At 37.6% G+C, this 22968-nt stretch overlaps 1 protein-coding gene across 2 annotated transcripts in view; it reads left to right on the top strand.

Moving 5' to 3' along the window:
* GABBR2 (gamma-aminobutyric acid type B receptor subunit 2) overlaps window positions 1-22968 on the top strand; it is a 457827-nt gene that overhangs the window by 106900 nt on the left and 327959 nt on the right. For both annotated transcript variants that reach the window (XM_069853337.1, XM_069853338.1), the window contains exon 2: window positions 334-471. In XM_069853337.1, the coding sequence (XP_069709438.1) occupies window positions 334-471 (138 nt within the window). The remainder of the gene's footprint in view (window positions 1-333; window positions 472-22968) is intronic.

The following is a 22968-nucleotide window of genomic DNA, read 5'->3' as shown; positions in this document are numbered from 1 at the left end:
GTCAACCATTTTTGTTGGGGCTTTTTAATTCTTTGTTAAATAATAGTACCAAAATTCAGATATTGCAGCTTTGGCATGGAAGAAAGAAGTAAGGGCTTTTGAACCATGTAAGGAAAGGGGTTTTGTGTTCTTTTACTACAGCATACTAGGAGTTCAGAACAGGGTGCTCCAATTTTTCGTGTTTGGGCTTTGAGTTGTTATATATTGTACAGCTTTTACATCAGTGCAACCTCTGTTTGGTGTTTGTTTTTTTTTTCCCCTGCCCCGTAGTTTATTTCCTAGTTAATTATGTTATTTGTGAAGTTGAATATTGCTTCTCTCTTTTTTTTCCAGTGTGATAATGCAAAAGGACTCAAAGCCTTCTATGATGCAATAAAATATGGACCTAATCATCTGATGGTTTTTGGTGGCGTATGTGCAACGGTTACTTCTATCATTGCTGAATCTCTAAAGGGTTGGAATTTGGTTCAGGTAAGGCATGGAATGAATGGAATATATTCAAATGCTTACTATCTTATATCTCTGTATCTTTCGTTTTAAAATTAAACAACTTGCTGTTTAATATTTTTCAAGTTTAAGAATTTGTGTAGTCAGTATATCTCCGTTTTGAAGGTCAATGAAGCTATATGTAAAAAGGAACAGCTAGTTTTATACAGTACTAGATTTCAAGGCTTGGCAGTGTGCTCAAAACGTTTTTGAGTATGGGGCAGTGATTGTGTATTTTAGTAGATTAATGAAGTAAAATCAGTTGAATGTATTTCAAAAAGCAACCTAAATGAAAAGAAGTTCATTCATGGTAGGTGAGCAAACTAGGACTTATCCAAAGTTAGAGGAAACAACTTGTCAGGCTTTAACTTAAGCTACACTGGGGTCTTTACTCTGTCTCTACTCAGACATAATGCAATAATTCCTATTGACTTTAAAAGTGTTGGAAGCACATAAATTTTAAGTAGTAACTGGGTATGTATCTCAGTATTTGACTCACAAAGCACATCTATTCCCAGCTGTTCTTCTTCCTGACTTTCTCAAAGGTCAGGTTTGTGGAAAGATTCCCTGTGCTGAGGTATCAGAATTTATTAATACTAATCTTAAAAATGCAGAAGATAACAGCGTGATTTTCTTCATTTTTTCTATCAACTGTCCAGTGATGATCTTTGCATTGATGTCTTTTCATGCGAGGTGGCACGCTTTTGAGATGTGGAAATGCCCTGGCTTCTTGCTTAATACATATTGCCCAAAAATAAGTTTGTATCATTTGTATTAAAATAAACAAAACGTTCTGTAGCAAAATAATTAAATAATAATAGATAACAATTACCTGAGGTTTCCGTTGCAAACACACTCTTCTTTTCCACCTGGAATATTCACTGAGGTTAATGCAGAATAAACAAATGAAGCATAATTAAGTTTGTGAGGATGATGATCAGAGTACAAGTGGGAAAATCTTATGAGGATAATTAAAGTAGCTTGTTAACTGTGTTTGCAATGCTTGTCATATCAGATCTCTTTTTATTATACTTCAGGATTTTTTCTAATATGAAAAGTATCAGTTCTACTATGGAAACAAAATAATAGCGTTTCTCAGGGCAGAACAGCAAAAGCAACAGAAAAAATTGAAACTATCATTTAACACAGTCTCTTATAAATGGCCTATTCCAAGGCCTATAATGAAGCATGTGGCTGGAGCTCTTTTTTTGTTTTTCAATTTGTCACATGGAACTTCCAAATGATGCAAGATGTTTTAAGGAGTTTTATTTCATTGTGCTAAATCCTTTCCAGCTGCAGTCAAGGTCTCCCTGCTAAGGTCTGAAAATCAATTTGTTAATGCAGTTGCTAAATCAATAAGGAAGGACAATTAGAAAGCTTCTATTTGCTTTTAAATGCCTGGATTTGTCAATATATAGGTCAACTTATAAAATGATATGAAGCAATGCTATCAGACAGCATCTATTTCTATTTCGAACAGCTACAACTGCGACTAAGTCTTAAATGTTGTTAATGATATCAGTACATCATGGGATTCTCTGCTGCTTGGCCTTATTATCCTGCAGGCATTAGATAAATCCTCACGTGGCATAACTCCACTTTGTGTTGGGTTTTTGTATGTTGGTTGACTGAATGATGAAAGAACACACATGGCAGTGTGATTGGGAAGTGTGATGAGGCTCAGTGGATGGTAAAACAGCAGTGGAAACAGTCTAAATACAAAGTTATGTCATATGGTGACAGCAATAGCTGTATCTGCAAAGCAGCCACCATAACATATATAAGATAGTGGGGAAATGGAGTACAAATCCTTCCACTGTCATAAATATCTTTGATTAAAAACATAACTTGGATAGAAAGGAATAGCTAGAAAACTGTAGTTCTCAGAAGTGGAACAATAGTGTTCAGCCTGAAGAATACAAGGCTGTACTCCTTCAAAACTTGGAAGTTCACCTTAGGGAATCACAGCAAGCTCGTGAAAAAGGTTATATGAATTTATGGTCATCATCAAGTCATTTTATGTTGCAATCAAGAAGAGGGAAAACAACATATATAGACAAAAACGAACCTGACATTGTATTATTATTGTATTATTGTTGAATAGAGGACAACACGCATTTGGATGCCTCACTCCATTGTTTTTTCCCTGTGCAGGCAGTCACAAAAACTGAGCTCTTCACCCTAACAGGAATATTTGATTTGATTTACACAGGTGTCATGTGGTTGATCAAAATGATGACTGTCTTCCACTGAGAAGGAATAGGGCAGAAAAGAAAGATAACAGAATGCAACAACTGAAAAATTACTTTCCTTTGCAAATATGGTATGGGACTGACTTCCTGCCAAACTTTTCTGAAAGCCTTTTAACCCTGAAATCCAAGTTTCTGGATGACTGCTTTTCCTCTGGGGAAATTTTTTTTTCTGTCTCTTCCCCATTCTCTTCCAGTAAAGTTTCAAAAAATATGCAACAAAGTAAAAAGGAAATAATACAAGTGTGCTGGAAATTATCATGTTGCATTTTCTACTCAGAGAATATTAAAGGAGTGATTGATATTAAAGGACTGACTTCTTCAGTCTCTGCTCTCCTTACTATACTCTGCTGAAAATGCTACTGTCTCTTTGACTTCACTGGTTAATTCAGTTCACAGATGGCCTGTAACAATATGAAATAGGGAGGTCTATCTGAGCTTAAGAATAGTCTCATTCTGAAGGCGACTTGCCATATTTCCTGCAGCATATTGACAAATTTTGATGTACTTCTGATCAGCAACAGAATGGGAGAATCTGTTCTCAGTTGACTACCTTCAATTGCTGGCTGATTTAATTACATCTTACTGTAACAAAATTAATGATTTTTTTTTTTTTTAGTGGAGCATTTTTTATCTATGGAAAGAACAACTTGTTTTAGCCTGCAAGCACTTACATGATCCTTAAGGATTTTCATTAAGGTGACATAAACTGCATACTGTTTTCTGAGCACATGTTTTCAGTAGGAGAGATGCAGACGCCCATTTCTTAGTTTCTCAAACCCAACAAGTGATGAGCTTCCCTGTGAATAATCTTCGTGTGCAGTAGTCCTCACTTTCTTGAGTGACAGTCTGAGCATGGGCTGGAGGCTGTATGTGCTGCTTTCATCTCCAGTCTGTGATGTGGAATTCATTTGAGCCTTTGGTATTTTGGTTTAAGAGTGCCAATAATATTCTGTTCATCTGACAGTGGGTCATAAAGGCATGAAGGTACAACACTGGGCAGTTGCTTTGCTGTAGGGGAAATATTTCAATGTCAAATTCTTCCAGATTCATCTAATCCCCCTTCCCTTTCCATTTGTATTTGAGGCCATTATACTAAGTAAAAAAGAATCATTGCCAGTGTCTACAATATATTGCAAAAGACCAGTTATATATTTTTATTTCATACACTTGAAGCATTCCTGCTAGTATCCAGGTAGTGCAAAACACAGGAGATTAGTTTCAATTCAGTCTTTCCCTTCTATATCAGGATATCCATCAACTGTTCTGCTTTCCATGTGAATTTCTTACAGTGGCAAAAGTGTCTAATTTATATAGATTTCTGGTTTTTCTTGTTTTCCGTTGTCATCTCTCACTTTTCCTGACTGGCATATTAACATAAGCATTTAACCAGGATGGTGATTTTGCCTAAACTGGTCATCTCTCTCAATTTTTGAACCTCTTTCTCCGTTTTGGAGACTTGCCTTTCCCTTGTGTGGTTTTCATTGTCTTTACAGTCCACTTTGTTCTTCCTTAACTTTGGAAGTAAGCCTCTGCTGGAAACCAAGTATAAATGTTAGTCCTTCCATGCAATATCTTCCATTTCTACGTATTTAATGTAAACCAGTCATAACAGCTGGCTTCTAGGCAGGTAGATGCTACGAGTGATCAGATTGTAATGACATTCAAAACAGAGAAATCTTGCTTTGTATTCAGCATCTCATGTTGGAAAGTTTCTAGGAAAACTATAGGCACCATAATCATCATGTATTACTCATTTTGTGGGCTGGACTCCCATCCAGTTTAAGTCTCTCATGTTGACGTAGCACAATTTTATATTAGGAAGGGAAAACTCTTTCTGTTCTCTACCTCAATGTAGTTGACAATTAAAGAGCCTACCCAGAGGTTTGTTTTATTGTCCCAGAGATCCATAGATGTTCAAGACACCATCTCTGAATTAGCTGGAAGACTCCTGATGTTAAAGAAAATCAATGATGTAGTCCTTGGTTTCCTTCTCAAACAAGGCTGATGTGATTGCTTAACAGTTTCTGACCACTGGCCAATTGCAACCAAATTTTAACAAAGGATTTATCAAAGATTTTTAGCTTCTATACATTTCTGTGAAAATTAGCTGCTGAGAGGAGTGATCCATAGGAACAAAGGAGGGGCTGCAGCGTGAGCACAGAGAAACCTCGGAGCCAGCCATGATGTGTGGTGCTCCTCGTCCAGCTGCTGGTTGTGGGAAAGAGACTGATTGCATTGAGTAGACTTAAAAAAGTAGTGGAAAAGAAGCTGAGAAAAATATGGAGGAGGATTGAAGCCCAGAAGGATATGAAGTAGGAGCAGAGGTGTGTGTAGAAGCTTTAGCCGTGTTTATTTATTGCAAACCAGGTTCTTTTAGGTGTCTCTGTTACTCATCAAATTTCTTGCTAATACGGAATTCCACAACTATATGCAACTTATAACCAGTGTTTTTCAAGACCTAAGTAATGCAAGTCATCACAGTGGTTTCTATACTGATCACTGCATTAAATTGCTTCTTGTTAATATCCGAGTTTTCTATGTACTCATGCTTGTAACTGGGACCTCTGGCACAGGCGCATGAACATTTAATAAAAAAATGCATTGTGGTGGTTTTTTTTTTTTTTTCTTTTACACTCCTTGTCACATTTGTTGGAACACGGTGAGTTTGTGCTACTTTTGCCTTCACTGCACGATCTCCGTGTATTATTAGTTTGAGCTATGAAAAGGCCATTTAAGCTAGGCTTTGGCTAAGAAGATTAGCTACTTCTATCTATGAGATGCAGGCAGTCCCACTTAAACAGGCATTTCTCCTACTGGCACATGACCCAGTGCACTACAAAACCAGAGTCTTTGGCTTCTTGGCCCACAATTCACCATCATAATCTTTTAATTTTTTCTTCCCTTTTGCTTTCCCATTTTGTCTCCAGGCGTTGGAGGGATTTTGTAGACTTTCTGTACTTGTGTTATGTACTTTTAACAGGCAAAGCATGTGAAAGGAAACACCTCTTGAGGCCTTATTATATAAGGTGCAAACCTAATGACAGACTGGTCTTGCTTTTGGGAGTTAGTTAAGCATATAAGGAAGTTTTTCTCCCTTCACAGTAGGAATGCCCAGGAGATCCTGAACAGCCAGAAAACACAGCAGGACTGACCTTCTGGCAGAATTTCATGTGAAGTTTCTCCTCATTTGAGAGAAGCTCTGGTGAACTTGTATGAAGATAGACCTTTTATTTCTGCAAATCCTTCCCCTGATACAAGCTGCCAGCAGGAGTTCTGCTTTATTGATGTGGCCCTCCTGAAGCTCTGTGGTTGCTGCTGGGGAAGAAAATGCATGGGGAGTTGAAACAGATCATACCTCCTAATTAGAGTGCGTGTCTCTCTGTGTGGACGGATGCATATGTGCTCAATGTAGAATAGAGTTAGACTTGGAAGAATTAGTTTTATATTCACCTTTAAACTTAGAGAAATGTGTGTTGCAGTGCACCAGAGGAAACTAGTCTAGGGCAGAATAATTAATTCAGTGGCAAAAGTTCTTTCATAGTGGTGAGAACACTGACCCTGATTCCTAGTGTGTTATTTCAGTTGTACTGCAGGGGAGACATTAGCATTATACTGTTCTTAATAGCAGAAGCTTGGTCAAAAAAGTTTTTAAATTGAAATTTTCAGAAAATTTCCAAGCTGAGATATGACAAGAAATATGCATCCTATCTTCTAAATGCACTGCAAGATTTATTAGGACCATCCTTTCCCTTTCTATCTTCTTGTTTAAAAGTATGAAAATGATTTATAGTGAGATGAGTTAGCTTAACTTGAGTTTTTATCAGTTCAAAATTGACTTCAATCCAGTATTCACTTTAAATATGATTAGCTGTTATTTTTCATCTCATTTGTCTTGTATTTATACAGCTGGAGAAAACAGCAAACTACAGTATGAGCTCTATTCTTCTGCCTTTGATCTAACATCAGCAAGTTCAGTTCATTACATAAAGTGTGACTACAAGTATTTTAATATGGTTCTAGAATTAAGTCAAAGCTGTTGAAGACTGAGCCAGTATATTCTAACTATGACCTGCATGTTCTGACAGCAAAAAAATTATTTTTTGTTCTTCTTAGTTTTTTTCCCACCTGTTCCCCAGATTTGATCCTTGATTATTTTTGTATGTTGTTTGCCAGAGGGACTGCTTTAATTTGTTTCTAAATGGTAGAGTTGAGTGTGTTCTGCAAGAGAAGTTTGCTGGCCTGTTTCTCTACAGCTGCCTTGGAAAGCTCTGGGATTGCTTTCTCTCCAGTCCTTTAGACCAGCCTGGCTTGAGCGGTCCTATACAAAGTAGCACCCTCTGCCATAGCTGTTATCAGGAAACATTTCAGATGTGATAAACTAACTTGCTTTCTTCTGAATGCTGTTGTGGCAATAGTTACTTAATTACTTATTTGGAGGGATAGCATAATTCATAGAAATTCAGCAACAGCAGCTCCTGGGCTTAGAACAAGCTCACAAATCTAGCAGGTGCTAAAACTAAGCACCTTTACATGTCCTCATATAGTGGAAGCTTTTCTGAGGGCCTGATTCTCAAGTACACTGTAGTGTTCTTTGGTATATGATCCATCTAGTATTATGACCAGTACAGCATTGTTCTTGATTCTCAGTATTCTCAGTACTCCATACCTCTAAAGTCCACCTCATGTGGACTTCAATATCTTACTAAATGCTTTCTCAAGGCATCAGTTAAGTTTTAAGTCAGCTAGAGAAAAATAAGGCCTAGAAAACAAGGGATACTTATGCTTTAATTTAACTTAAACACATAGATATGATCACTGTAGCTTAAAAGCCTCTAGTCTCTCTCTGAAAAGCACTAACAAATGCATGCAAAATTACTGCTGAAACAATCCGCAGTTAGAATCATAGAATCATTAGAGTTGGAAGGGACGTTAAAGATCATCTAGTTCCAACCCCTCTGCCATGGGCAGGGGCATCCCACTAGAGCAAGATTATTTGATCCTAGGTTTACACTGGGAACAGAAGCATACTGCACAGCTCTTAAAAGCCTAGACTCATTATGAGGTATTTTACTTATCATCACATTCAAGGCTTATAGCTATGGAAAGCTTAAATACCTGAGTCTAAAGTTACTATTTTAGTGAAAAATTGTTCAAGAATTGCAGCTTCCCAGACTTTCAGAATCTCTTCTTGGTTATCAGTGTTGTAATTCCTAACTGTAGTTGGAAATCCAAATTTACTTTGATTTCTTGTCTTGTCTTCATTTCATTCATTTTTAAGAGATGAGGAGCATGGATTTTTCTGAACTCTGTGTTAACCTACGACAACTTCTGCTCCTAATTATCAGGGAGAGATTTTAGGAGAACATTGCCCCAGTGAAGGGTAGGCTTCATCTTCTTTTGTTTTGCAGAAGACCATTAGACTTTGTTCTGTGATAGAAAGCTATCAATAAGCTGATTAATAAGCTACAGCAGGATTGAAAGTATAACCACTGTGAGCTTTGCTGGTTATGCCAGAATGCTTAGCTGGGAAACTTATCTGGTTATTTATAAGTAAGCTACGGTGAGGGCATAGTATGTATCAGATATGGATTCATCAAGTCAGTTTGCTTCCTGGAAGGAAAAAGATTAGTGGCACAGCTTCTGAAAAGTTCATTCAAATCCTTCAGTACTCAGATGAGGGAACAAGAAAGTATGTGATTGGGGAGTGAAAAATCTCCAGTTCAGCAATCTAAAGTGTTGCATGAAGTACTTGGGAACTCCAACTTCATATTCGTTATTAGATGTTGCCATGGTGATGTAAAGAAAGACCTAATGTATTCTTTAAAACAGAGCAAGAAAGTTCTTCATCATAAACCTTTTCAAAACAGAAGTTTGTAGAAGAGTCATGATGGTCTCACTTTGAGGTAGTCTACAGTTAAAATATCAAAAGCTAGGTGTTGGGTTTTGCAGTTGTAAACGAACTCTCAAATTGGATCCACTGTTCTGTTCGAGAATATCTGTAGCTGCAAGGAAAAAGTCAGTTCTGGGAAAGTGGGATGGATTTGCATCATTGATAATAATAGCTTTTTTTTTTTTTTTTGCTATAGAGACATACTCATGCGAAAGAGATCGTTTTCCTAACGTCTCCTGTTTAATGTAAACAGTCAACCCAAAGATTTGTTTCTATAAGCAAATTTTTATTGATTCTTTTTTGAAGGCTCTGAATGCTACCAAGAAAAGCAGAGTGACTGAGCAAGTGGTAGAGAAGATCAGTATTATGTTTGGCTCTCATTAACAAACTGAAAATCGAATAATAATGGTATGAAGGCTAAGGTGCTAATTCTTTCAGGTGTGTACTTTTCTATATGTAGGTATAAACACAGATATATATTTAGAATTATATGAAACTGCCTTCAGACCTTTTTGTGGCTTGGTATGTGGCTGGTGGGGGCACTGTTATGTTTCATATAAATGCAGTTGCATTCTCTCACATTGCATCAGGATTCTGGTTCAGAAATATCTGACATGTATAAATGGGTACTACATAAGCAGTCTGTTTTGATTTTTTTTCTTCCCATGACTTTTTGCTCTCCATTTGTTTTTCTCCTTCCCCTGTTCTGTATTGTTCTGCTTAAGTTAAAAAGAAACTGATTTGCAAATCTGAAAGAGGAGGCAGAATCAGAACCTATAGCTTACTTTTCTATAAAGATCCTGTATGTTATTGGTGAATATTGATACAGAAAGTTAGAATTGCAGATTACAGACTGTAATTAGACCAGACTGGAAGAAACATGGTTATAAAGGCAGATATTTAAGAATGTTTCTGCCTAGCAAATTTCATGCAATCTTTTCAAGTCCCCGTGTCTTAGCGATAAAATTCATTAATGTTACAGTTACCAAATCTGATAATACTTAATGACTTTAATGTTGATGTTGACAATGAGTTCTTTGAATTGTCAATGTGAAAATTGTTGTGACCAATGTGATTTTGTCCTTGCTTTTTGGGAGTCTTTCTGAGAATGTGATAAATTCCTGCATTTATGCTGATTTTGGCTTGGGAAGAAGAAAGAAAATGCAGAAAAAGATTTCTTTCCTTTTTTCCTCTTTTAGAGCAAAAAAGCAGAAAGGCACAGCTATGGGGCCCTGCATTTCACTGCCTGACACATCCACCTTTATCAATCAAGACCTCGAGCTACTGTTTTTGCAACTATAATTATCATAGAGTCACCTTGTGCATAGACTGTACTCAAGGTTACATGAGGCATATTTTCAATTATAATACAAACTTCCCCTCACAACAAATGTGCTTGGAGTGACTTGACTTAGCTTCTATTCACTATCTAACGGCTAGACTAAAATAAGACATTTATGATTCCAATACATACATTGTGAGGCGTTGTGGTTGATCTTGCACAGCTGAAGAGTGTAAATAGTAGTCAGGAGTCAGCCACAAGGGCCTTCATTGCTTGTTTTGTTCTGTCAGGTGGGCTCCAGCTGTATCTGATGCTCCTTGTTAGTTTGCCAGTATATTAGAATGCAGTTTTGATAGTCATTATTCAGAAAATCAGAAGAGAGAAACCCAAATATCACTTTTCTGGATTGTCATTATGATTACTGTGGCTGGTATCAGGAGTTCTGGTTTTGTGCCTCATTTGCTTCTGGCCTTTGAGGGAGGCAATTCTGTCTTGCCACAAAACATCAAAGTTACAGTGGACTATCTCAAATGGTCCTAGCTCAATGCTTACCCTAGTGAAAATAATGTTTAAGGATTGGAAGTGGTACTGTCTCAGCTCCTTTTTTGGCGATTACTGATAAAACTATGCTCTGTGTCTTGTGTCACTGGATGGGTTTCCACTTTTCTTTGGGTGCTCTAACTAATGCTTATATGGAATAATAAGCATACTGAGCTTTTGGGTTTACGTGAAAACAGCAGAGTGAAAAAGAATGAAAAGTAGACATTTTCACAGCATGCTTCAGTCCCCAAGAACATGGGAGTTTCAAAGTCTGCTGCCTAAGCCCGGTGGAAGGTGGGATTTCAGATGCAGTCCTCTGCTTGGAATAGCTCATTGCTCTAGCTCTAATCACCTCCATGCCTTCCATGCCTGATGTGTTTGAGTCCCATATTAAGGCACTTGACTCTGTCTGTGTGCTGTACCATGAACTTAAGAGCCTAACTTTGCATTTCATTACTGTGAAAAAGCGTTGATGTTCTCAGAGTGTGTGTGTTTGCCAGGTATTTCTGAAACCATGTCTGTCTCTCATCATACTGCAACTGCTCGCTTTGTTTAATCACCATATATAAAATTGCAATTCTAATTTTAACATCACAATTGGCTGCTCTGGAAGTGGCTGTAATAAACAAAATAAAAATTTATTAGCCAAATCCATTTTCCTGTTTTGCAATCTAATAGTCATCTGGAGAAAACTCTTCAAAGTTGTTATAACAACTTTATGGGCTCGCTACAGAGGAATTTGTCTGCCTTTACTGAGGTTTTAAGCCAGTATTATACATGGAAGATCAACACACTCTTTGAAAAACATGTCCTTCGTGGAGATTCTGCCTGATTTTAAGAATGCCTAAATGTGCAAGGCAACTCCCTTTTTATTTCACGTGGCTCCAGGTGCTGGATAGGTATGAATTTGCTTATATGCGTTGTCTAGACCTGCTCTCATCAATGCAAGTTGCTGTCACTTAGCAGCAGAAACAAGCCTTAACAAAATATATTGGTTTTTTTCTTAAGATGTTTCCAGCGGATAAGACCTTAAAGGAGATGTTGGTGCTTATGACTGTTAAAATAATAAAGTTAGACCACTTGCTCAGGAATTCGAAGGTTTAGAGTTCTCCACTATTACAGTCAAAATCACATTTGAGTGCTTTAACCAGGAGTTTACGGAGTCACTGTTCGTCACATTCTCTGTTTATTTTGGTCACTCAAACCTTTTAAAAACTATGCTATGCAGTGGGGCACCACAGGCATGAGGAAGGAAAAGACTGCACAGGATAGTTGGCACCACGAATTTAGGATGATGCTCAAGAAAGCTCCCATGCCTTAAGCTGAAGATGGCACTCCATCTACCCTTCCTTTCTCTTGGACAGGACATACGCAGTTCTACTATCCCTAAAATATGAGTGCTCCTTTGCTCTGGCAGGCAGTGTCTAGACAAAGGTACTGAACTGTAGTCAGCTGCTTTGCAGAACAGGTATCAGTCCTCTTCAGCCTGTGATCTCCATGGACGTATGTAGGGATCCGCTGCCTTGACTGAGGTGCCTGATTTTTGCAGGGAGTGGGATTTGGCACTCACAATTACCAATGTCATTCCCATCAGCTAGATGCACCCTATTTAGTATATGGCTTATTTTCAGCTGTGTTTTTGGACCACTATCAATTCCAGTTCATGTTATAAGGAAGCTAAGTGCACCGGAATCCAGGGCCCTCTTCTGGGACCAAGCTCCCACAAGTTATGTTCTACAGTATTTAACCTTGTAAATTATAGGATACTTAATTTCATCTATAACAGAGTTTGTATTCACTATGCTACCTGAAATTTCCTTGTGCAATGTAAACACATGGTAAGGATAAAACCAGAAAACATCTAATTTATTGATTATAACTTAGGGCTCACTTTCAGACATGCTAGGTACATCTAGAGGAACAATCCATTAAAAAGTATATGACTGATCTTGTTGGCTTTAATTTTTATTAAATGTAGGATGTGATGTTTGGTATGTCTGAACTTATGTCCTTGTAGAATGTTGGCAGTTCTTTGGATTCAATTCAGGATAGTGTACTCAAATTATCTGACTGACAGAAACAAGTAATTGGAGTTTTCTTTATAAAGCAAGGGAGACCTTCAGTTTATCTATAATCTGGTAGATAACCTTCAAAAAGTACTCAAAGGAAATAATGTTATATAATCTAGGTATTGATTAGGCTTAATTTTTGAAACTTCAGAGGAGGCGCCCTGACCAGCAGGCTGAGGGAGGTGATCCTACCCCTCTTCTCAGCCCTGGTGAGTGAGAACATATGTGTAGTGGTGTGTTGATGTGTCCAGGTCTGGGCCTTCCTGTTAGAAGAGACATGTGGGCATGTTGATATGAGTCCAAAGGAGGCCCACAGAGATGATGAATGGATTGGGGCATCTGCCATATGAAGAGAGAGAGGCAGAGAGAGTTGAGACTGTGTAGCCTGTGAAAGAGAAGCCCTGGAGAATTCATGTCAAATATGTATAAACACCTGATGGTACCTAGAGATATTGTGGAAAGTCCATCTCTGGAGATGTTCACAGATGTGACTGGACAGCACCTTGAGTAACCTACTCGAGTAGACCTTGCTTTGAGCAGGGAGATTGGATTAGATAATATGCTGAGATGCCTTCCTACCCCAGCTCTTCTGTGATTCTGTGAAAGTAGCCCTCAGTCTTCATTTTGATTTTCGAACCGCAGACTAAAAAACCGAAGACATAGCAGTGAAATTACACCAATAGGGTTAAATTACTACAGATTCCCTTATCAGCTAAACACAATGAGCAGATTTTATTTTAATCCTGTTAAATTTAGTATGCATGTGTTCTTACTTTTTTTTTTTTTCTTGCAAGCCCTCCTTTCAGGCTTTAAAAACAATAACAGTGAAACAGAGCACTATAACCTCTGAATTGAATTGAGTTGAATATGACAAATAAGTATTTCTGAAAAACAGAGATCTTGGTAACACAAATAATATTGGTTTGACCCTCCTTTGAGCAGGAGGTCAGACTAGTTGATCTCCTGAGCTCCCTGTCGTTCTGTGATTCTGAAATTACTGAGCCATGCTGATTCCTGTTACCTTTAGATCACTAAAGGTGGTTTATCTTTTACACGTTATAATTCTGAAAGTGTTAGCATTATTGGCAATTGCCAGAGCATCAAAACTTTTAGTTCTGGGTCCAGTAAATATTTCTAGATGATAGCAGAGTCTTGGCAAGGTGATCTATTTTCTTATTTTTCACGTACGAAGAACTGATTTATTTTATCATAGTGATACAAACTGTATGTTTTTGTGTCTGTATGGGGGCAACAATTTTTGTAGTAATTATACTGGGGAGATGGGGGTAATCTCCAAACTAGGGATAGTGTCAGTCCTTATACAGAGCTTTTCTGCAGTAATGAGTTTTACTTTCTGTAATAGATCACGCATCACTTTTTTTCTTTGAGCTGCCATCAGATCTATGAAACCTTTAATCTAGTGCCGTTTTCTAGACAACCCCTGAAATAATTCCAGCAGAGTACTTCTGCAACAGCACTGTCTTTCAAGAAAACAAAGTATCTGTTGTGAAGTCACTTTTAATTCTGTTCTTGGACTGTGGAAATGACTCTCTTTTACCAACAGCTGAGTATAACTCCTATCAAGCATTCAAACTAGTGATTTACAGCACAAAAAGTGTGAACTTAAAACAGGCATTTAGAATTGCTTATTTTATAATCTGCTTTTTGGACATACGAAAAATATGTTTGACTCAGTTGTGCATGATCATTTCTGGGTGCAGATGTGGCTTTCTTTGGCTGCATGTGGAGGGTATAACTTCTTGCTGAGTATAGGGACTAGACCACTGGAAGGTTGTTAAAGTAAATATATTTCAGAACCCCCCAGCCATGACAGGTATAGACATTAATATTAAAAGGTGTGCAGTGTGTCATGTGGGCTTATGTACGCCTAAAATTATTATCAAACAAGGAAAAAATGCTTTCCGGAAACTATGCACAGTGCGGGAAACATACTGCTTCCCAGCTGACAATAAGCACTTTTCCAAAATGTGCAATATAGTGTTTATGTTCACATAAAACTTAAACCATCTCTTGCCATAATGATGTTTGGTTGTTACCAAAAGTTAACGTGATTGTTCTAGAAGCAAAGTTCTTGGACCTCTTCGTTAGTTGCCAAATGACCCTAAGAATCAGAAAACATGACGGGCAGCAACATTTGATAGATCTTTTGAAAAATCTTGTCAAGAGTAAGAGCCAAGGAGTAGAGCACGCAGAAGTGCACAGAAATAGTGTTATGAAATTATCTGCCTTCTGTCCTGAGCAGAGACAGAATAAGTTGTATGGCTTCCTCTTCTCTGGAACAAAGATGGAAACTGTGGGGGAGATAGGTTGACTAAAATGGTCAGAAGATCACTGCACTGGAAGTAAAGAAGAATTAGGGAAAAGAGACAATCTATTTAATACAGAACAATATTTTGCACAGTGGGTCAAAATGTTAATGGTCAACACATTCTTGCTTAGTTGTGTTTGAATTTCAAGTGAGAGAAGGTATAATTGCTCATCTAGAAACATAAATTCAGCCTTATGTATTACTGAGTCCTGCCGGAAAGGTTGCCATGATTGGAGTGTGAAATGCAACAGTCACAGCCTCTTTAAGAAAGATCAAGTGGGCAAAAGTCAAGAGGGAGTACTCAAAAATAACATTTCTTGTTGCTGTGTCAGCAACCTCTTGAAAAACAATGACTATTTAAAGGATTACTGCTAGATTAGCAGAATATGAAGCAAGTAATCAGTATAAAGTTATTTCTAATGTTTGTAGAAGACCATCAGATCACACTAGAACGCAAAGTGGTGAGTTTTGGATGTAGCTATGAAATATACAGGGGAAAATGAAGGTGAATGAAAGAGGACTTCAGTCTGGATTAAATGTATTAGAAATGTCAAGTTCTTGAACAGCAATAACAAAAAAGACTATTGAATGAAGACGTTTATGTTTAAATTAACACAGTTTCTTATTGTGAATTATTTAATAGTATTCGTACATATTCAGACATCTACAGACTGTCTTGATTGTAAAAAGAAACAAGCGAAAAACTGACTGGCCTACTGTCTGACATGTAACGAGAACAAAAATTGAAAAGGAAAAAATTATAACAACTGGGGGAACTCAGAAGGTAGGAACATTTGGAATGTAATAATCGCCTGATGCGATTGGCACTACTCTGGGCAGAGATTTGTCCTAGGCAGCCTCTGGAGATCAGCCCTGCCCACCCACTCAAATTATTCTGTGATTCTAAGATTGTAAGAGAAAGGAGAATAGCAATAAAACATATTTAAATATGTTGGGAACCAATGTAAATCTAAAAGTGCTACTAGTTCGATGTTAGGAGGAAATAGTATTTTCAGTAACAATGTATAAACTGTACAAGCCTTGATTTAATGTTCCTGTACCTTCTGTGTCCTTTGTGTGGGAACGGATGACAGAACAAATGCTGTAAGCTTTTCTGCAAGTGACCTCTGAGGATGATGGTTAGGTATTTTAAAACAAGTTGTTCTAAATAGTTTTCTATTTAATTTTTCTGAAAAATTGATCGAAGAACCTTGTGACTGTCATGAATTTTAATGTCTTGGACTGCTGGAAAACTTCAAAGGAGTTGGAAGGAAGCTAACACTGCACTAGTGAGTTAAAAGACTATGAAGGCTAATCTTAGTTGATATGGGATGAAGTGAGTCCTACAAAGTAGAACGCGTGATTGGGTTTTGGCTAATAATGATGGTGACATTGTGTCACTTGAACTTTATAAACACTTTTTATAACCACTTTAGACTACAAAGAAAAATATTGAGAATAATTTGAAGTGGAAGCTAGACAAAATAAGGCTACAAATAAGGTATACATTTTTAACAGTGAACATGTATAACAGAATAATTTCCTGGATAGTTCATTCAATTCTACCTTACTAAAAGTCAAGAGCAACTAATTTTTTTAAAGTTAAGCTTTAGGTTAAAGAAAATGCAAATTTTTCATCTGGTAGTTGCACAAAGCAAAATTGTAGTGGATATTAGCTGTTCACAATACACAAGATAAAGTAATTGCAAAAAAAAAGGGTAATAAACATGATTAAGTTCTTCGTTCAGGTCTTTCAATATTTTGGTATTATTTTTTGGTTAGAAATCTACAATGAAAAATTGAATGAGGCTGTCCTGGTATTTGAGGACAGTCTGGAGGCAGGCCAACATCTCTCAGAAAGGGAACAATATTTGGCATTTTCAGGAAACAGAATAGTTTTCCTTTTCAACCAGAAAACATGTTGATGTGTATCTGTTTCCTAGGGGAAGATAGTAAGGAAATAGTGTTCCAAATTGCATTAGTTTGCAGGGAGAAGAAGGAATTATATAAATTTATTTTTTTACTTCACCCTTAAATTAAAACAGAAATAATCTTACTAAATGTTTGAACACCGGTTCATTAAATCACATAAAAAAAGGATAGACTCTGTTTTCATCATTAGTAATTTTCTAGCTTTTGTGTTGTGAAAAGTTCATCACAAGACATGAGGTGTCACAGATTCTCTTGCAGCTAATAAAGGCATATGGAAGTACCCTCTCAAAAAATTATCCTTGTGCTTTTCAACTGCATCTGGACCCAGTTGGTTAGGACTCTTAAGAGAATATCTACATTAGCATTTTAGTTCAGATCTGGAGAGTGGTTTTGAAATAAATCCTGCTGTTGTCCCCACTTACCATGCTTTGGTTTTTGCCCTGAAGAGGTGTTGGGAGTGCGTGACCCAGCTTCCACACAGAAGAATCAAAAGACATGTGTGCTCCAGAAACACAAATAACTCTTCTTCATCCAGAAATTTGAGTTTACGCACGGGACCAGTTTACAGCTAATCTGTATGTTGTGGTGGGCACTGGGTCCTCAGCACCAACTGTTGTGCTAGGCAAAGCAACCCTTCTTCCTTAGCTCTGCTTGCTGATGTTTACACAGCCTGACAGAACTGCAAGCATACAGCAGATCCTTGACCCCTTTCTGAGGCAGGAGCAGCAGCAACTACTGTTGAAGAAAGGATGATGCCCTCTGCTATGATCTGTGCCCAGTAAATATTGCTCCTGAGCAGCTGTTGGGCTTCTCTGATATTTTGCTCCTGCATATTTAGAAGCCCAAAGAGTCATCTTGCAACCAGAACCCCAAATATTCACAGGACTCGCCTATGAGACCACACGGGTGCAATTATCACACAGAGCTCATCCTATCGTGTATCCAAGACCTTCCACGCTCTTTCTCTGGGCCTTACAAACATCTACAAAACAGCAGTTTCAATAAAAGCTGAAAATAATTTATTTGCAGAGGCTGAAATCATCACGTCAGAAGAAGCAACTACAGCTTTCAATTTGACATGAAATTAAAAGTTGGGCCAAAATTTTTCATCCCGTGTACATCTTTGTACAGCGCAGTAATTTATGGCTAAGCTAGACCATATCTTTTTATAAAAGACAGCCATTTTTGATTTAAAATGTTCTGCAGAGAATCCGGCGTACCCTTAAGTGAGGTGTTCAATTGATTAATTGCCCTCATTTTTTAAATATTTCCAGTCAGACTTTGCTTAGCTTCAGTCTCCAGTCATTTATCTTTGTGCCTTTGTCTGTCAAGGAGCTGTTTGCCACCGAAAAATCTTTTAATACATAGGTACTTACAAACTTAGCTGCCCTTGGGAAAATAGCTCTGTAAAAGTAGCATATGTTTTCAAAATACTTTTAAAGAAAAGAGACGAGAATTGAGAACATCACTTTGCTTTCAATTCTTTCCAATTTCAGAGGCATAACAAGGAAAAGAAAGGTAACTTTTTTTTTTTGTTGTTTCTATGTAGTGTAGTTGTACTGAGCTTGCAGGAAGAAATGAAGAAGAGGTTTGTGTGGGGTTTTTTTGTGTTGGGTTTTTTGATTTTTGTTTTTTTTTTTCTTTCCCCCCACCAAATTGTGGCCATGAGTTCATATGAAGAAAACACAGAATAGCATTCCTTTTTGTTACCTCAATATTGTCATCATTTTCAGAGAGGTATAACACAATTATTTGTAATTTCTTTAAAATCAGCTATGTCTCAGAAAGTAATTCCTATTGCAGGTGCTACTAGCTAAAGCCTTTTTTCCCCAAATGATAAAACTGGGAGAACATAATAGGAAGCATAGAGGAGCAGACACTGGAAAGGGCTGCCCAGGGAGGTGGTTGAGTCACCTTCCCTTGAGGTGTTAAAGAGACGGGTGGATGAGGTGCTGAGGGACATGGTTTAGTGATTGATAGGAATGGTTGGACTCTATGATCCAGTGGGTCCTTTCCAACCTGGTGATTCTATGATTCTATGAAAGTGGAGCCAGGCTCTCCAGCCTTTGGTGTACAATGGTAGGACAAGAGGTGGGGAACATAAATTGCAGCATGTTTAGATATAAAGAATTTTTTTAATGTTTATTTTAACATGGGAATGATCAGAGACTGGAACAGGTTCCCAGAAAGGTATTTGAATCTGTCCATGCTGATGCTCAGAATTTTGACTGAACATTGCCCTGTGCTGCCTCATCTAGAATACCTGCCTTAAAGCAGGGAGTTGACCTGGATGATCCGCACGGGTCCCTTTCACCCATAATTCCTCTTTGATCTACGAAGTAAAACCTCAAGTGGTTTACACAAGCGTTTCAGTCTTTCTGTCTTTGAGGGAACCTGACAACGCTGTGTCTTCCACCTGGTTGAGAGCGTGTGTGATGCTTGTTGAAAACTGCTGTCTTTGAGATTTGGAGGACAACCCCACAAACAAGTGTTTGGACCAGTGAAGCTCCGTTTCCTTTGAGGCCAGTAGGTCCAAAACATACAGCAAGTCCCCGTTTAACCATATCACCAAGGTAGTCTAAGTAAGTAGCTTTGTGAACATACAACAACAAAACTGTTATTATTAGGTCCCAGATTTGAACTACCCATGTTCTATATTGCTCATTACTAAATCTCAATTTCACAACTTGATCTTTAGATAGACAGTCACATTTGGGTAGATAGTAATGCCTAAAATTAATTCCAGTGGTGGGTTGGTTTGTTTTTTTAATGAGTAAATTGAAGCATAGTGTTTACATTTATTGAAAATTACACAGAAAGACACTAACAATCAGGAAACAAACCTCATTTTTATTCACTTGTAGCTTGTCTCCCAGTTCTCTAGCCATTACAAAATATTGCCTCTATCAGACAAGGCAATGTACAAGCAATGCAAATTAGTAGCTAAGAGAAAAATGGATCTCTTATTCTAGCACAGTGTATTGTGCCACAAAATTTAAACAAGTATTATCCTGTTACCTAATTCATTCCTTCTAATGAAACAAAGGATGTGCCTGTCTTTGTAATTTTTCTATATATATAAACCATGAAATCTGTAACTTTTTAAGTTAGGGAAGCCACGCTGTCAGCCTTCAAATTCAAAATTGTCTCTAAGATTATACTCTTTGATGTGCATCTGATAAAAATAAACTTGTTACGTAAGGTCCTGATTCAGCAAAGAAATTAACTATATGCTTAACTTTTAGGCATATAAGTGAACCCAGTAGTCTTCAGTATTAAGTACATGCATGTCTTAATTCAAAATTATTGAATGCTGAGAGTTATTATTATTGGGAACATAACTGCATTTCGGATCTACTGATCATTAAAAATATGTCTTATGGATTGATTGATTGTTTTGATTGCTTTTTTTTTCAGCAGGGTCAAGTATTTTAGTAGTTATGGACCTATACTAGACTTATTTTAATGAAATTTTCAGCTCCGTAAGTAGTAGTGGTGGTCAGACAATCAAAATGTTTGTTCAAATATGGTTACTTAAAAATCTACACAATTCAACTCTCTTAATTCCTTGACCTCTTTCTTTTCTTTCATGCTCTTTGTCCACAGGCAATTATGAATCATGTTTCAGTTAATTATTGCTAAACTCCTCTCTTCCTCTGATTTTCCCACAGTCGTTTCAAGATTACTGTGACTAAAGCTAAGCCAGTCTTTTTATCTAAATCCTTATCTTTATCCCTTTTACATTATTATTACCAGCATTAATATCTGTCTTGTACATAGTATTTTCTTATTTGTTTGTAGGAGCAAAGCAGTTGTGATTTCTTTGGTTTTTTTTCTTTTCAGTAGTCCCAATTGAAGAAGATCTTAGAAAATCACAATGCTTATTAATTTTTAATATTTTTTCTATACGATGTGGGGTGCAGTTTTTTGTGGTTTAATTTTTGTATGAATCTGCTTGGAGCATTGTAAAAAGAGAAGAAGACTGTATGCTGGTTATACACAAGCCTGTGTGTGTGTCTTTGGGGGATTGCTTTGTATTGCTTTTACACAGAATGGTCTTCCAGCTCTTTGACTAGGGAATATTTTGATTTGAATGGTGATGTCTTTTCATAAATAAACCAGTCAGCATGATAATGCATTTGTGTGGTTTTAAGGTCTGGCAAGTGATTAATGAGTTGAAGTTTTCATACAAATAGTATGAATAGTCATACAAATAGATCGCAGAGTCTGGTTGTAAGACTGTAGCTAGCGGTGTTCCCAAGCATCAGTACTTGGTCCAGTCTTGTATTCATCAATGACCTGAGTGGTGGGATGGAGTGTATCCTCAGCAAGTTTGCTGGTGGTGCAAAAGCAGGAGGAGCAGCTGTTACACCAGAGGGCTGTGCTGCAATCCAGTGAGACCTGGATAGGCTGGAAAGCTGGGTGGAAGAAAACCTAATTACGTTCAACAAAGTCAAGTGCAAGGTTCTACACCTCATGAGGAACAACTCCCTGCACCAATACAGGTCAGGGGTTGACCAGCTGGAAAGAAGCTCTGCGGAGAAGGATCTGGGAGTCCTGGTAGACAACAATTTGATGATGAGCCAGCAGTGTGTTCTCATGGCCGTGAAGGCAAATGGGACCCTAGGGTGCATTAAGAAGACTGTAGCAAACAGATTGAGGGAGGTTATCCTCCCCTGTACTCTACCCTGGTGAGACCACATCTGGAGTATTGTGACCAGTTCTGAGGTCCCCAGTACAAGAAAGACAAGGAACTACTGGAGAGCATCCAGCAAAGGGCCATGAAGATGATCAGGGGACTGGAGCATTTCTCTTATGAGGAGAGACTGAGTTCCGTGTTTTCTGGTAGCAATTTCTGTATTTTGCAGTAGAAGCCAATAAATTCCTTTACAATATCGATTTATATACTTCTGCCCCTTGCAAAGACACAAATTATGACTAAGAGCTGAAAATAATCAACAAATTTTATATTGGATCAATATTTTCAACAGTTACTTTTATCTGCCTCCAAGCAGTATCGCCACATATCTTAGGCTTGATCACTGAGATTGCCTACAGTCCCTGTCCAAACCTGCTTTTTCCCATGTGCCAGAGAAGAGACTGAGCTTGAGGCCTTTTAGAGCAGCTTTTCTTCATCATTTCCACAAGTCTGTACTATTTCTCTTTTCATTAGATTGTTTCAAGTCTATGGTCCAAAGTGCAATGTAAGAATCTCTGTGGAATGGATTGCTTACATTGTGTGGTTGAGGTTTATGGCCAATATTTCCAACTATTTCTGTTCTCTCTACAAACTTAACACTAGTGTTAGCTTCCTATGTTTTTGAACCATTCATTATAATCTAGTTAGAAGTGCTTAATGGGGTAAATCTTCAAGAGTAAGCTGCTGATTGCTTTCTCTACACGAACTGGGATGATAAAAAATTAAATTTAATTTACACAACTCTTTGGTGTATTTATGTTGCAAGTGAGAAGGTTTGTCATCATCAAAGTAATGGTGCTCTGGACAGGTCTCTTAATGAGAGCAGTCAGACCTGTAATAGCAAGGGGCCAGATTCTGACTTGAGAGATTCTGTCCATTCTATGTTCTTGCCAGATAGTGAAATTAGAAATTACTAAGTCAACATAATAAAAAGAGGCAAGAAGGGAAAAGGCACCATTCAGAGCTGTCAGTCTGGCAAATGTGTGCAAAGCACACATACCAATTTGTGCTACAAATGTAGTCTCTTCACTGTTATTTATCTTCCTTGGTGCCTGTTGATTTTTGTGTATGTGATTATAAGAGGAGGAGGAATTACATGCTGAGTTATAGTCCAGTATTATGGGACATAATTTTGGATGAAAAAAGAAAATCTGGTGTATCGTTCTGTGACGGAAGATGAATTGTGAAAGGAAATGCTTGTGATCTTTAAAACAAGTACCTCTTTTTCATACTATAAGTCCATGCTATAGTACATTCTTGAGCTTTTAATGGTTCACAATGTTATTTTTTATCTCTTTAAATCTTTTCAAGCCTTTCTCTAGACCTTGATATCACTGCCTTTCCCATTCTGGATTGTGGTAGGTTTTCAAGTCTGATTTCCCTTGAACTTCAAACACATATATGGGGTCTGTAATAATGGGGTCTAGAATTTCTTCTTTAATATAAAAGAAAGGAAGATGTACTGGCATGTCATACAATGATGTAGAAA

Source organism: Phaenicophaeus curvirostris, chromosome 3 (assembly GCF_032191515.1).
Source record: "Phaenicophaeus curvirostris isolate KB17595 chromosome 3, BPBGC_Pcur_1.0, whole genome shotgun sequence".
NCBI lineage: Eukaryota > Metazoa > Chordata > Aves > Cuculiformes > Cuculidae > Phaenicophaeus > Phaenicophaeus curvirostris.
The sequence above is the reverse complement of the archived record's forward strand: the minus strand, read 5'-3'. Positions and strand labels throughout refer to the sequence as shown.